The sequence below is a fragment of the Silurus aristotelis genome (genome assembly GCF_946808225.1).
Source record: "Silurus aristotelis genome assembly, chromosome: 10".
In the NCBI taxonomy this organism is placed as follows: Eukaryota; Metazoa; Chordata; class Actinopteri; order Siluriformes; family Siluridae; genus Silurus; species Silurus aristotelis.
In genome coordinates, this window is record NC_139583.1 from 541,572 (window position 1) to 559,071 (window position 17,500).

Consider the following 17,500-nt stretch of genomic DNA (forward strand, 5'->3'; position numbering starts at 1 on the left):
ATAGATAGATAGATAGATAGATAGATAGATAGATAGATAGATAGATAGAACTTTATTGTCATTGCATAGTACAGGTACAGCAACGAAATGCAGTTTGGCATCTACCAGAAGTGCAAAAAGTAGCAATCGTGCAAATAGTAGAGATAAATATGTATCATATGTACAGCATGTGATATGTATGTAAGCATATGTACAGTGATTAAATATAAAGGCTGTATCAGTGCAGAGACGTGTGGACATCATTAAGAGCCTTTGCTATGTTTCCACACGGACAGTTAATGAGGTGATACCGGAGAAACTGCACCTCTTCAAGTCAAGAAGCTTTTATATATATAATCATAGACATTTTACAGATTTGAATGATGTATTGTTTTTATCTGTACGATCAATAAAGACAGTAATTTATGTTCGTGTCGCCATTATGAGGGAAAAACCCACAAAACGCCACCCAGAGGGTAAATTGTGTAAAACATGGCGGATTTGGTGTTTGATTTGAGACTTTGTGCAAAAATAAAACCTGGATACATTCATTAGGTAACAACATTTTTAATTCGTTTTGTATTAATATATATATATATATATATATATATAATTAAAATTATTGTAAAATAAAAAAATTAAAACCTCCAGCAAAACATACACTTATTCACGACGTCCCTTCTTTACTTAGATATAAGTAAAGAAAAATATTTTTAATCAGTAAACTTTTGTTGTGAATAAGTGTATGTTTTGCTGGAGGTTTTAATTTTTTTATTTTACAATAATTTTATATATATATATACAGTACAGACCAAAAGTTTGGACACACCTTCTCATTCAAAGAGTTTTCTTTATTTTCATGACTATGTAAATTGTAGTCACACTGAAGGCATCAAGAGCTATTTGACCAAGAAGGAGAGTGATGGGGTGCTGCGCCAGATGACCTGGCCTCCACAGTCACCGGACCTGAACCCAATCGAGATGGTTTAGGGGTGAGCTGGACCGCAGAGTGAAGGCAAAAGGGCCAACAAGTACCAAGCATCTCTCGGGGAACTCCTTCAAGACTGTTGGAAGACCATTTCAGGTGACTACCTCTTGAAGCTCATCAAGAGAATGCCAAGAGTGTGCAAAGCAGTAATCAAAGCAAAAGGTGGCTACTTTGAAGAACCTACAATATGACATTTTTCAGTTGTTTCACACTTTTTTGTTATGTATATAATTCCATATATAATTCCACATGTGTTCATTCATAGTTTTGATGCCTTCAGTGTGAATCTACAATTTTCATAGTCATGAAAATAAAGAAAACTCTTTGAAAGAGAAGGTGTGTCCAAACTTTTGGTCTGTACTGTATATATAAATACAAAACGAATTAAAAATGTTGTTACCTAATGAATGTATTCAGGCTGAAGATCCACATACAGAACACAAGCAGAGAAAAGATGATGATGATCATGAATGTGTCTGTTCTCAGTCATGTTTAATCACTGACTCCCTCTGTCTCATCCACGTTCACCCCAAACTTCTTACTGCTTCTGCCTGCTGATTCTTACCTTCGTAAAGAGTGAGGGTCAGGACTTTATACACCAGTGGATTGAAAAAGACAGTAACAGGAAATCAGTTGTTCGGCTGAAATCAGCGCGCAGTGAAAATAAAAAATAAATATTTCACCAAATCAATGGATTAAAACTAAAGTAAGAGCCGGTTTTAAAAATGTAAGAAGTAAAAAGTACAGATATTTGTGTAAAAATGTAATGAGTAAAAGTAAAAAGTTGTCTGAAAAATAAATAGTGGAGTAAAAAACTGATACCAGAAAAATCTACTTACAGTAACGAAGTATTTTGTACTCCGTTACTTCCCACCTCTGAAAATGACCAAGTCAAAATGATCTACCTACAAAAAAATGCAAATTATATATTTATTTATGTTTTTATTTATTTATATTGCACAATATAACAATGTAAATTTTTTTGTCATTTCCTCACTCTGATGATTTGCACTGAATGGAATCAGCCAGGGATCCATAGACCAGACAGTAGCTGCAGATGAAGCAAACGGCCTTCGAATACGACATTGTGAAAAAAGTCCTCCTCCCATTCAGTATGGAAGTGGTGGGTTTATGGCTTCAACTTCCAGTCCCCCACTCATTTTTACCCTTTCTTAAGTTTAGAAGAAATAAATCGGTGGATAACTGGGCAACTCGGTGGCTTGCTAGAGCCTGACGCTCCCCCCCACACCCACACTACCTCAGCGTTAGCCTCGTAGAGTGTGATCGAAGTTTTGGGCACCCCTGTGTATCCCCCCCACACCCACACTACCTCAGTGATCGTCCAGTAGAGTGTGATCGAGGTATTGGGCACCCCTGGTGTATCCCCCACACCCACACTACCTCAGTGATCGTCCAGTTAAGTGTGATTGAGGTATTGGGCACCCCTGGTGTATCCCCCCACACCCACACTACCTCAGTGATCGTCCAGTAGAGTGTGATCGAGGTATTGGCACCCCTGGTGTATCCCCCACACCCACACTACCTCAGTGATCGTCCAGTAGAGTGTGTTCGAGGTATTGGGCACCCCTGGTGTATCCCCCACACCCACACTACCTCAGTGATCATCCAGTAGAGTGTGATCGAGGTATTGGCACCCCTGGTGTATCCCCCCACACCCACACTACCTCAGTGATCGTCCAGTAAAGTGTGATCGAGGTATTGGGCACCCCTGGTGTATCCCCCCACACCCACACTACCTCAGTGATCGTCCAGTAGAGTGTGATCGAGGTATTGGCACCCCTGGTGTATCCCCCCACACCCACACTACCTCAGTGATCGTCCAGTAAAGTGTGATCGAGGTATTGGCACCCCTGGTGTATCCCCCCCACACCCACACTACCTCAGTGATCGTCCAGTAGAGTGTGATCGAGGTATTGGCACCCCTGGTGTATCCCCCCACACCCACACTACCTCAGTGATCGTCCAGTAGAGTGTGATCGAGGTATTGGCACCCCTGGTGTAGATGTTTGTAGTGTGTTTATTCAGTGTGATTTGTTTAATATGCAGCTGATGGAACAGATGACTGTGGATAAACATTGCAGTAAAGGTCATGGAAGAGTGTGTGTGTGTGTGTGTGTGTGTGTGTGTGTGTGTGTGTGTGTGTGTGTGTGTGTGTGTTCCTGACCCTGACAGTGGGGATGGTTTGAGGGTGGTGTGTGTGTGTGTGTGTGTGTGTGTGTGTTTCCCTCTGACCAACCAATCAGAGGACGAAACAATGCTGACACTATTCTGGGACAGTGAGCTGCCCTGTGAGGAGAATCTGAAATCTGATTGGTTGAAGAAACAGAGTTGTTGGTAATATTCTCTATGGTAAAAAGTCCAGCAGTACTGATTCTCCACCCACATCCAGCTCTAAACAAATCCACCTTTACACACACCTCCACCCATATCCAGCTCTACACACACATCAACCTTTAAACACATCTACACCTCCTTCACCCACACCACCCCTACACAAACCTCCACCTTCTACACCCACCTACATCCACACATTTACCTCTACATTACCACCCACATCCTCCACCCACACCCACCTCTACACAAACCTCCACCTCCTCCACCCACCTCCACCCACACATTTACCTCCACCACCTCCACACACACCTCCACACACACCTCCACCTCCGACACACCTCCACATCCTACACACGTCTCCTCTACACACCTCCATCTCCTAAACCTCCCCACACACCTCCACCGTCACACACACCTCCACCTCAAGTCAAGTCAAGTCAAGTCAAGTTTATTTGTATAGCGCTTTTCACAACAGACATCGTCTCAAAGCAGCTTTACAGAAAACAACAGTGAAGGTGAAGGTGTGCGTTTGTCCCTGATGAGCAGCCGTGGCGACTGTGGCAAGGAAAAACTCCCTTAGATGACATGAGGAAGAAACCTTGAGAGGAACCAGACTCAAAGGGGAACCCATCCTCATATGGGTGACATCAAGAGTTTGGTCATAAATCTTTCAACAATACAGAACAATTTGTGATCATCATAGATCCAGCATCAGCTTCTCCATGCCAGCGCCTTTAAACACTCGGCATCTACTTCTCCATGATCATCCATAGGTCCAAAATCTTCACGAGGTGGGACGTGACTGGAGCTGGCCAAACCTCAGGATGCCTCGGGATGGGGAGAGAAAGAGAAGCAGTGGAGAGGAATTAGCGTAGCTGCTGTTCATGATATTAACAGCACAAGTTGATAATGTGCATGTGATCAGATGTTCTGGAGCACAAGGTTGTGATGTGATGTGTGTGATGTGTGTTATGTGTAGGCTTTGCTAAAAAGACATGTTTTTAATCTACACTTAAACTGGGAGAGTGTATCTGAACCCCGAACACTGTCAGGAAGACTATTCCAGAGTTTAGGAGCTAAATGTGAAAATGCTCTACCGCCTTTAGTGGACTTTGCTATTCTAGGAACTACTAGAAGCCCAGAGTTTTGAGATCTCAGGGAGCGTGACGGATTGTAGCGTGTTAAGAGACTGGATAGATACATGGGAGCCAAACCATTTAGTGCTTTATAAGTGAGTAGCAGTAGTTTGTAGTCTATTCGAAACTTAATAGGAAGCCAATGTAGGGACGATAAGATTGGGGTTATATGATCGTATTTTCTTGACCTAGTAAGAACTCTTGCTGCTGCATTCTGAACTAACTGAAGCTTGTTTATTAATGATGCAGGACATCCACCTAGTAATGCATTACAGTAGTCTATTCTAGAGGTCATAAACGCATGGACGAGCTTCTCTGCATCAGATATAGATAAGATATTTCTTAGCTTAGAAATATTTCTAAGGTGAAAGAAGGCTGTTTTTGTAACTTGATTGATGTGATTTTTAAAAGATAAGTTGCTGTCTAAAATAACTCCCAGGTCTTTTACCGTTGAACTAGTAGTTACAGAACAACCGTCTAAATGCAGGCTGAGATGCTGGAGCTTCTGTGTACTATTTTTTGGGCCGATGAGCAAAATCTCCGTTTTATCAGAATTTAATAGTAGAAAGTTGTGGGTCATCCAATCTCTTATTTCTTCAACACACTCAGTTATGCGAGCTAATTGAGCTGTATCGCCTGGTTTGGATGAAATATATAGCTGGGTATCATCAGCATAACAATGGAAGCTAATTCTATGCCTTCTAATAATATTTCCTAATGGAAGCATGTATATTGTGAAAAGCAGGGGTCCTAGAATGAAAAGCAGGGGTCCTAGAAACACACCTCCTACACACACCTCCACCACCTACACACACATCACCAGCATTCAGGTTGAAAGAAGGCTGAGACTTTTCTGAGCTGAAGACGTGAGATGAGAGACGAGAACTCACTCCTCCCAGACACAGTAAATGAAAGAGCAGAATAGCGTGCAGACGTTCTCATCAGTAACACATGGAGGAAACGCAGCCCCGAGCGCTATATCTGTAACATACGCTAAACAATTTTATACACCAAAGACCTGCAGTAAAACACTCACGCAACACTGCTCTGTGTGTGTGTGCGCGCGCGCGCGCGTGTGTGTGTGTGTGTGTGTGTGTGTGTGCGTGTGTGTGTGTGCATGCGTGTGTGTGCGTGTGTGTGTGTGTGTGTGTGTGTGTGTGTGTGTGTCTGTGTGTGTTTAATGATGTTTTGATTTTATTTTCATAATGATTAAATATACAGTATTAAATAATAAAGAAAGGAAGAAAGAAATACACCAAATAAAGCAAATATCAAATGTGATATTCGATAAACCTAAAGTTTAATATATAAAACAAATTCTTTTTAAAAATCTATTTAAAAACCATCTGAAAACCTGTTGAAATGTAAATGTTTAAAGAAAATCTTTGAAATGTAACTGCATATTTCAATTTTTATAATTATATCTAATTATTTTCTAATGAACCCAAATTACACAGACATCAATAATAAATAATCTGCAGTATGTAGACAGAAAGTGATGAAGAGATCATATAGAAGACCATGTAGAAGATGTGGAGAAGATCATGTAGAAGACCATGTAGAAGATGTGGAGAAGATCATGTAGAAGATGTGGAGAAGATCATGTAGAAGATGTGAAGAAGATCATGTAGAAGATGTGGAGAAGATCATGTAGAAGATGTGGAGAAGATCATGTAGAAGACCATGTAGAAGATGTGGAGAAGATCATGTAGAAGATGTGGAGAAGATCATGTAGAAGATGTGAAGAAGATCATGTAGAAGATGTGGAGAAGATCATGTAGAAGATGTGGAGAAGATCATGTAGAAGACCATGTAGAAGATGTGGAGAAGATCATGTAGAAGATGTGGAGAAGATCATGTAGAAGATGTGGAGAAGATCATGTAGAAGATGTGGAGAAGATCATGTAGAAGATGTGGAGAAGATCATGTAGAAGATGTGGAGAAGATCATGTAGAAGATGTGGAGAAGACCATGTAGAAGATGGATCTTGGTGAAAGCTGTACATTGACTCTAATCAGCTGTAATAAAGGTCAGGACTGACATTACTGGTCCTGTAAATCTTTATACACGCTCATAATAATACTTGCAGTAAAAACACTCACGCTAAACTCAACTCTGTGTGTGTGTGTGTGTGTGTGTGTGTGTGTGTGTGTGTGTGTGTGTGTGTGTGTGTGTGTGTGTGTGTGTGTAGATATAACAGTCCAATGGCATGTTTTATGGCTGGTATTTTACAAGCTCTTGGAAGGAGAAGAAAGGTCTAAGGAGGCTTTGAGGTGGAGCTCAGCATGGGCTGCATCAGGTGTTGAGAGTGATGAGACTCTGCTGCTGGACCTCAGCTGCTTTGTGTTCTTCATAACCTTCTCCTGAAGGACAACTGAATTATTATTTCATCTTCCTGATAGCTGGCTTACAGAGTGAGGAGGAGCAGGAGCTATTCTCTCTCTCTCTCTCTCTCTCTCTCTCTCTCTCTCTCTCTCTCTCTCTCTCTCTCTCTCTCTCTCTCTCTCACACACACACACACACACACACACACACACACACACACACACACACACGCACACAAAAACTTTATCAGAGTCACAACTTTCTGTAGCACCCAATAAACACACACACACACACACACACACACACACACACACACACACACACACACACACACACACCTCGTACACTGAGCACACCACAGGGTTTACACACACACACACACACACACACACACAAACACACACACAACTCACTACACAAACACACCTCACTACACACACACACACACACACACACACACACACACACACATGTACCTCACTACACACACACACACACCTCGTACACTGAGCACACCTCAGGGATTACACACACACACACACACACCTCACTACACAAACACACGCACCTCACTACACAAACGCACCTTACTACACACACACACACACACACACACACACACACACACACACACACACACATATGTACCTTACTACACAAACACATCTCACTACACACACACACACACACACACACAAACACACCTCACCACACACACACAACTCACCACACACCTCACTACACACACACACCTCACTACACACGCACACTCCTCACTACACACATGCACCTCACTACACACGCACACTCCTCACCACACACGCACCTCACTACACAAACATACCTCACAACACACACACCTCACTAAACACACCTCACCACACACACGCACCTTACTACACAAACATACCTCAGCACACACACACACCTTACAACACACACACACACACACACATATACCTCACTACACACATATACTGTACATATATATATATATATATGCATATACTCTCACACACACACACACACACACACACACACACACACACACACACACACACACAGATGCAGACAGACAGTGTGTTGGCATGTCTCCAGCATGTTTGTGGTTCCGTGTTGGAGGACAAATATTTGTTTGAGATTCCTGAAGCTCTGAGTGAAACAGAAGCCTCAACACTGGAGCCCCACAGTCTGCGTGCACTGTAGTGTACTGTAGTGTAGTGATGTGTGTGTGTGTGTGTGTGTGTGTGTGTGTGTGTGTGTGTGTGGTGATGTGTGTGTGTGTGTGTAGTGTAGTGATGTGTGTGTTTGTGTGTAGTGTAGTGATGTGTGTGTGTGTAGTGTAGTGATGTGTGTGTAGTGATGTGTGTGTTTGTGTGTGTAGTGTAGTGTGGTGATGTGTGTTTGTGTGTGTGTAGTGTAGTGTGGTGATGTGTGTGTGTAGTGGTGTGTGTGTGTGTGTGTGTGTGTGTGTGTGTGTGTAGTGGTGTGTGTGTGTGTGTGTGTGTGTGTGTGTAGTGATGTGTGTAGTGTAGTGTAGTGTAGTGTAGTGATGTGTGTGTAGTGTTGTGTGTGTAGTGTAGTGATGTGTGTGTAGTGTAGTGTAGTGATCTGTGTGTAGTGTAGTTGTATGTGTAGTGATGTGTGTGTGTGTGTGTGTGTGTGTGTGTGTGTGTAGTGTAGTGATGTGTGTGTGTGTAGTGATGTGTTTGTAGTGATGTGTGTGTGTGTGTGTGTGTGTGTGTGTGTGTAGTGTAGTGATGTGTGTGTGTAGTGTAGTGTAGTGATGTGTTTGTAGTGATGTAAGTGTGTGTGTGTGTGTAGTGTAGTGATGTGTTTGTAGTGTAGTGTAGTGATGTGTTTGTAGTGATGTGTTTGTAGTGGTGTGTGTGTGTGTGTGTGTGTGTGTGTGTGTGTGTGTGTGTGTGTGTGTGTGGTGATGTGTGTGTGTGTGTGTGTGTGTGTGTGTGTGTAGTGTAGTGATGTGTGTGTTTGTGTGTAGTGTAGTGATGTGTGTGTAGTGTAGTGATGTGTGTGTAGTGATGTGTGTGTTTGTGTGTGTAGTGTAGTGTGGTGATGTGTGTTTGTGTGTGTGTTGTGTAGTGTGGTGATGTGTGTGTAGTGATGTGTGTGTGTGTGTGTGTGTGTAGTGTAGTGATGTGTGTGTAGTGTAGTGTAGTGATGTGTGTGTAGTGTAGTTGTGTGTGTAGTGATGTGTGTGTGTGTGTGTGTGTAGTGATGTGTGTGTGTGTGTGTGTAGTGATGTGCTTGTAGTGATGTGTGTGTGTGTGTGTGTGTGTGTGTGTGTGTGTGTAGTGTAGTGATGTGTGTGTGTAGTGTAGTGATGTGTTTGTAGTGATGTGAGTGTGTGTGTGTGTGTGTGTGTGTGTGTGTGTAGTGTAGTGATGTGTTTGTAGTGATGTGTGTGTGTGTGTGTGTGTGTGTGTGTGTAGTGTAGTGATGTGTGTGTGTTGTGTAGTGTAGTGTAGTGATGTGTGTGTGTGTGTGTGTGTGTGTGTAGTGTAGTGATGTGTGTATTTAGTGTAGTGTAGTGTAGTGTAGTGATGTGTGTGTGTAGTGTAGTGTAGTGATGTGTGTGTGTGTAGTGTAGTGTAGTGATGTGTGTGTGTGTAGTGTAGTGATGTGTGTGTGCAGTGTAGTGTAGTGATGTGTGTGTGTAGTGTAGTAATGTGTGTGTGTGTAGAGTAGTGTAGTGTAGTGATGTGTGTGTGTGTAGTGTAGTGTAGTAATGTGTGTGTGTGTGTGTAGTGTAGTGATGTGTGTGTGTAGTGTAGTGTAGTGTAGTGTAGTGATGTGTGTGTGTAGTGTAGTGATGTGTGTGTGTGTAGTGTAGTGTAGTGTAGTGTAGTGATGTGTGTGTGTAGTGTAGTGATGTGTGTGTGTGTAGTGTAGTGTAGTGTAGTGTAGTGATGTGTGTGTGTAGTGTAGTGATGTGTGTGTGTGTGTGTAGTGTAGTGTAGTGTAGTGATGTGTGTGTGTAGTGTAGTGATGTGTGTGTGTAGTGTAGTGATGTGTGTGTGTAGTGTAGTGATGTGTGTGTGTGTAGTGTAGTGTAGTGTAGTGATGTGTGTGTGTAGTGTAGTGATGTGTGTGTGTGTGTGTGTAGTGTAGTGTAGTGTAGTGATGTGTGTGTGTAGTGTAGTGATGTGTGTGTGTGTGTGTAGTGTAGTGTAGTGTAGTGATGTGTGTGTGTAGTGTAGTGATGTGTGTGTGTGTGTGTAGTGTAGTGTAGTGTAGTGATGTGTGTGTGTAGTGTAGTGATGTGTGTGTGTGTAGTGTAGTGTAGTGTAGTGTAGTGATGTGTGTGTTTGTAACTCCACCCTGATTAGTTTAAGTAGATGTGATTAGTGAGCTCTAAATTGACTCCCAGCCTGCAGCCTGTTTACACACAGCATGTTCCACATTATCCACTAAGTTAACTTTGCGTGACTTGGCAGGAGCACTCACCTTGCTCAGGCTGTGTTTGGGTCACAACTCTTTCCCTTTTCGTCTTACTGAACTTACTGGGCCAGATGTGAACGCAAACACACACACAAACACACACATCACCACACACACACACACACACACACACACACACACACACACACACACACACACACACACACACACACAGTGAAATCAAGTCCAGAACACCATTCAGACGTCTCTGGACAGGAAATTAGATTAATGTAAAGTTTTATCTCTGTCTGAGACACACACACACACACACACACACACACACACACACACACACACACACATTGCCTGTAATAATGAGTTAGTATCTCTCAGTATGAGTGTGTAATAATGATGATATCAGTGCAGAATGGAGTGTGGGATAAAAAGAGTACACACTTATTCCAGAAGACCAACAATTCACTCAAAATGTTTTTTGATTGGTTTTATGAAGTTTTCTCATTTTTGTAGATGAGAAGACTTCATAAAGCTAATCAAAACACATTTTAGTGAAATGTTGGCCTTCTGGAAAGTCTGTTATTTACTGTATCTGTATTTAATACTCAAATCAATACTTGAATTATATCAGTGTGTGTGTGATGAATCTATATAATATACAGTTTCACTTTTTCTATTTAATTACTAAAATAAATCAACTTTTTAATGATATTCTAATTTATTGAGATGCACCTGTACAGCAACAGTCAAAAGTGTCAGCACCATGTCTTCTTTAGTGTTTTTATTTATTTATTATATTTTGATTCTTTTCAGCATTGTATATTAATACTGAAGAATCCAAACTATGAAATAATTATGTAGTAAACAAAAGTGTGTTGAAGAACCCAGAATATGTTTTACATTTTAGATGGTCTAAGTAGATCCATTTAGTTTTGATGACCGCTTTCTATCCTCTTGGCATTCTCTCAGCAGATTTAGGAGGTTGTCCCCTGGAATGATTTCCCAACACTTGGGAACACTTGAGGAGTTCCCATAGATGTTGAGTGCTTGTTGGCTGCCATTTCTTTTCCTGTCTAAACCATTCCAAACTATCTCATCTGAGTTTAGATGGGGTGATTGTGGAGGCCAGGTCATCTGATGCATCGCTCAATCACTCTCCTTCATGAACAAAAAGCTCTTTTATTACCTAGAGGTGTGTTTAGGGTCTTTGTCCTTTTGAAAAACAAATGATGGTCCTACTAAGTGTAAATGAGATGTGATGGCTGCATGTCGTTGCAGAATGCTGTGGTCGCCATGCTGTTTCAGTTTCTTCATTCATTGTTAAACATGCTCCTGAGGTTCTAGAGATCACTGTTATTGCCCCTTTTCCCACTTCGTCCAGATCTTCCTCTGGATGATGTTCTCTTCAAATGGAGGCAATTCTATGCAATTGAGAATGTTTCTCATCAACACGCTGGAGATCCATGAAATTCTGCAGTAAGATCAGGAGCTTTGAGGATGGATTTGGACTGTATTTAATATGAACAGTCTCCTACACTGACTCAGGACTACAGTTTGCTCTGATCTCCATCACTGCACCTTAACATCGTTTATCTGTAATAAATGGACATTCGGTGGAACCCAGATGAGGATGAGGTTCCCTCTTGAGTCTGGTTCCTCTCAAGGTTTCTTCCTTCTGCATCTCAGGGAGTTTTTCCTTCACCACAGTCTCCACCGACTTGTTCATCAGGGACAAACTTACACTTATAAAGAACATATTCATCTTTATCACCACATTATCTGTGTAAAGCTGCTCTGAGACAATGTGCATTGTTAAATGCTTGATACAAATAAACATAAAATTAATTGAAGTGAGGAACCGTCCATTCACTTTCTGTACGTCTAACAAAGACACATCACAAAGTTCAAATTTAAACTCTTTAAACAAAGGACAGTTTTCCACTGATCTAATGTCCATTCCTTGGAGCAAGCAAGTATCTTCAGCTTGTTGTTCTTCTTATGTAAAGGTTTCTTTGCTGCAATTTGATCATGAAGGTCTGACTCACACAGTCTCCTCTGAACAGTGGGTGTTGAAATATGTCTGCTACTTGAACTCAGAGCAGCATTTATGTAAATCTATGGTTTCTAAGGCTGGTGATTCTAATAAACTTATCCTCTGCAGCAGAGGTAGCTCTTGGTTATATATACATAATTTATACCTATGTAAATATACATATAATTATATAATTATAAGTTTACATGTGCCAATACAAAAAGTATCCTAAATAAATCTACAAGTGCCTATATAAAATATACCTGAATAAATCTTCATATATCTATAGTTGTGTATAAATGCAAGTACACTCTCTTTGAATTTTATGGTTTTATATAACATGACCTAATAAACATTTACTTTAAAAATATTAAATTTGGAGACTCTTTTTATTAATGTTAAATGATGATTCCGACGACTTTCTGTGCAGGTTTTGGAATCAGAGCGAGTTGTTCTGCAGCGTTAGATGATGTGGTCTGGGAGATTTATTTATGGGAGGCTCTCTAAAAATATAAAAACATTGTTTCTTTACTGAGTTTATGAACTTGGCATATAGCAGCAGAAACATTTCCACTGTTGATCTCGTCTCACGCAGTCCTCACGGGGCTTCAGCCTCATGCTTTCAACTCCAACAGACCTGCCAAGCTCTGAGGAGGAAGAGCACTCCTGCTGGACAGAGGCCTAGGTGTACACACACTTTATTTCCTTCTATTCTGGGAGAACCACACACACACACACACACACACACACACACACACACACACACACACACACACACACACACACTGCACCGTTTCAGCATTTCTTTGGCAACAAACTTCACTATGTTCACTTTAATTGTTATAATAGTCACATCTTCAGACATTATTGTTTAAATATTTGTTGCTATTGTCAAAAATAAATAACAAATGTGTGTATTGTTTGTGGGTAATATGTATTAGCTGTGTGTTTGCTTTGTGTGCTGTGTGTCTGCTGTGTGTTAGCTGTGTGTGTGTCCAGGTACTATGGCTATAAATGCATAATTATTCACAGGTCTCCTTCAGGAAAAGCAGAAGAGGGCAAAATATATTTATCTTTCTAGTTTAATACATCTGTCAGCCACCCCAGCTATGTGTCTGTTCATCCATTATTCATCTATGAGTTTATAAATACAAGCCTGAAATGATTGTCCTCGTAATTAAGGCCTTGGCCTACATTTTCCATCAGCCACTGTTGAGGCCACTGCCGTGCTTCTGTGCCAAGCTGTGACTATCTCTGTGATTCTTTCTCAGCTAAGGACATTGACCTGCTGAAGATGATATTCAGCCCCTTGCCCAGCTAAGGACATTGCTCTGCCCCATGCCTGAGCGAGGTAGGATGTTGTTTTGCCCCCTGTTCTGCTGAGGACTTTGCTCTGCCTTCCTTTTTACCTAAGGATGTTGTTTTTACCCACTGCTCTGCTGAGGACATCCCTTCCCTCTCTGACCTTGTGGAGAACTTTGCTTCCGCCTCAGGCCCCATTATTCTTGCTCCTGTTGTAAGTTTGCAGGTGCACACAGACCTGGGGATTTCACTTCTGGCTGCCCAGGTCCCCCTGCTGGAGATGAATTTGTGTTTCAAAAGCATGCATTAGAGGGAAAACTCTTTCAGAATGAAGGACCTTTTTACATCTTTTATCCATTTGTTTATCATGTCTCCGGTTATTTATTCAGAATATTAGAAAAACACCATAAATAATAATCTATGAATAGACGCAGGATCAGTAGGTACTCAGAGACACTGAACACATTACTTAGATAAAACACAATGCTGTTACCATGGACACAGTCCTGTAGTTTTTAATCAAACACATCAATAACCAATGAGAGAAGCTGCAGGAAATGTAGATGAGTCACAGGGTCATAAACACGAACACAGTGTTCCTGTACAGTGTGCGTTGTTACCGCTAGCTTTTTAATACACAGCGTCCTTCTGCTGCTCCTCATCTCACTGTAACACAGCTGTAACGCAGCCACACTCCAGCTGTTCTCTCCTGAGCCTCATTACATCACAGCTGCAGCTTTAAATCTTACAACAGTGTTACATAACTGGCACTCAGCTCTGTCTCAAACCCCAGTGTTTAATATAAAGTCTCCTAAGCAGGAGTTTGGGACGTGGGCCGAAGTTCGAAAGTCTGAATTAATAATAATATTAATAATAATAATAATAAAGGATAACTTACATTAAAAAGCTTACACATCAGAATACAGTAGAATTTCTTGTTCTCACACACACACACACACACACACACACACACACACACACACACACACACACACACACACACACACACTGTTAATGAAGAGTTTCTTCATGTGTCATCAGTCAGTGTTTAAATGAAGGAGCAGTGCACACGTCACACAGTGGACATTGGGGTTTTAAATAGATAGTTCTGCTGTGTGTGTGTGGTGTGTGTGTGTGTGTGTGTGTGTGTGTCTGGGGTCAGATCGGTGTCCTGTCATCCTCTTTGCATGTGCGGGGAATGAAGTGTGAGGCGATGCTCTCTTTGCGAGTCTTCTTGCCCCTCAGTGGTCGGCCCTTCTGTGCCAGAGAGATGAACATGTCCTTCCCGTTTTTGCTCCATTTCTCTGACATGTAGGCCGTGTAGAAGTTCTCCAAAAACACTTCCTTAAAGTTGCAGCTGTCACTATACTCCTTCTGTCCAACACAAAACATGAGGCATCACTATAAACTCCATACAGCGCAGTGTTCAGTCTGTTGAACCTTCCGGTATAAAAGCAGCACATGTGCTACACCCTCCTACACACTTACACACACTCATACCCACACACACACACACTCCTACACACTTCGCACACTTACACACACACACTCCTACACACTTACACACACTCATACCCACACACACACACACACTCCTACACACTTCGCACACTTACACACACACTCCTACACACTTACACACACTCATACCCACACACACACACACTCCTACACACTTCGCACACTTACACACACACACTCCTACACACTTACACACACTCATACCCACACACACACACACACTCCTACACACTTACACACACTCATACCCACACACACACACACTCCTACACACTTCGCACACTTACACACACACACTCCTACACACTTACACACACTCATACCCACACACACACACACACTCCTACACACTTCGCACACTTACACACACACTCCTACACACTTACACACACTCATACCCACACACACACACACTCCTACACACTTCGCACACTTACACACACACACTCCTACACACTTACACACACTCATACCCACACACACACACACACTCCTACACACTTCGCACACTTACACACACACTCCTACACACTTACACACACTCATACCCACACACACACACACTCCTACACACTTCGCACACTTACACACACACTCCTACACACTTACACACACTCATACCCACACACACACACACACTCCTACACACTTCGCACACTTACACACACACTCCTACACACTTACACACACTCATACCCACACACACACACACTCCTACACACTTCGCACACTTACACACACACTCCTACACACTTCGCACACTTACACACACACTCCTACACACTTACACACACTCATACCCACACACACACTCCTACACACTCACACACACACTCCTACACACTTCACACACTTACACACACACTCCTACACACTTACACACACTCATACCCACACACACACACTCCTACACACTCACACACACACTCCTACACACTTCACACACTTACACACACACTCCTACACACTTACACACACTCATACCCACACACCCACACACACACACTCCTACACACTTCGCACACTTACACACACACTCCTACACACTTACACACACTCATACCCACACACACACTCCTACACACTCATACACACACTCCTACACACTTCACACACTTACACACACACTCCTACACACTTACACACACTCATACCCACACACACACACTCCTACACACTTCACACACTTACACACACACTCCTACACACTTACACACACTCATACCCACACACACACTCATACCCACACACACACACTCCTACACACTTCACACACTTACACACACACTCCTACACACTTACACACACTCATACCCACACACACACTCCTACACACTCACACACACTTCACACACTTACACACACACTCCTACACACTTACACACACTCATACCCACACGCACACTCCTACACACTCACACACACTTTACACACTTACACACACTCCTACACACTTACACACACTCATACCCACACACACACACACACACACACACACACTCCTACACACTCCTACACACTTACACATACTTCTACACATACTCCTACACACTCACACCCCCCCCACACACACTCCAACACACTCCTACACACTCCTACACACTCACACACTTACACACACTCATACCCACACACACACACACACACACACACACACACACACACACACACACACACACTCCAACACACTCACACACACTCCTACACACTTACACACACACTCCTACACACTTACACACACTTACACATACTCCTACACACTCACACATTTACACACACTCCTACACACACTCAGGCACACACTTACACACAATCACACACAATCCTACACATTTACACACACTAAAACACACTCCTACACACTTAAACACACCCCTACAAACTTACACACACTCACACACACTCTTACACACTGAAACACAGTCCTACATACTCCTACACACTAATACAATTACACACACCCCTACACACTTAAACACACTTACTCACACACACTCCTACACATTTACACACACTCACACATTCCTACACACTTACACAGACTCCTACACAGTCCTACACGCTTACACACGCTTTGCAAATGTTCCTAGACATTTACACACACTTACACACACTCCTACACACTTACACACACTCCTACAGCATCCTACACACTTATACACACTTACACACACTCTTACACGTACACACATTCACACACACTCCTACACACTTACACACACTCACACACAATCCTACATACACCTACACACTCAAAAATTGCAAATACCTCTAAATAACTCGCAAACAACCCCAAACACTCCTACCCACTCCCAAACACTAATACACAATCCCAAACACTCCTACACACCCACAAACCACAAACACTCCTTCACACACTCAAATACCTCTACACACTCTCAAAGAACCCCAAACACTCCTACACACTCTTAAATACATATGCTT

General features: G+C 42.2%; 1 protein-coding gene and 1 long non-coding RNA gene across 3 annotated transcripts in view; both read right to left on the minus strand.

The window, feature by feature from the left end:
* The window catches only part of LOC310732215, a 74,236-nt gene extending 69,981 nt beyond the window's left edge, over window positions 1–4,255 (minus strand). The window contains exon 1 of the long non-coding RNA XR_014535394.1: window positions 4,076–4,255. This is a non-coding gene — a long non-coding RNA (uncharacterized lncRNA). The remainder of the gene's footprint in view (window positions 1–4,075) is intronic.
* A 9,766-nt stretch (window positions 4,256–14,021) lies between these two features.
* fgf7 (fibroblast growth factor 7) overlaps window positions 14,022–17,500 on the minus strand; it is a 12,594-nt gene continuing 9,115 nt past the window's right edge. For both annotated transcript variants that reach the window (XM_083552518.1, XM_083552519.1), the window contains one exon: window positions 14,022–14,908. In XM_083552518.1, coding sequence (XP_083408644.1) covers window positions 14,693–14,908 — 216 coding nt within the window. In that variant the 3' untranslated portion in view covers window positions 14,022–14,692. The remainder of the gene's footprint in view (window positions 14,909–17,500) is intronic.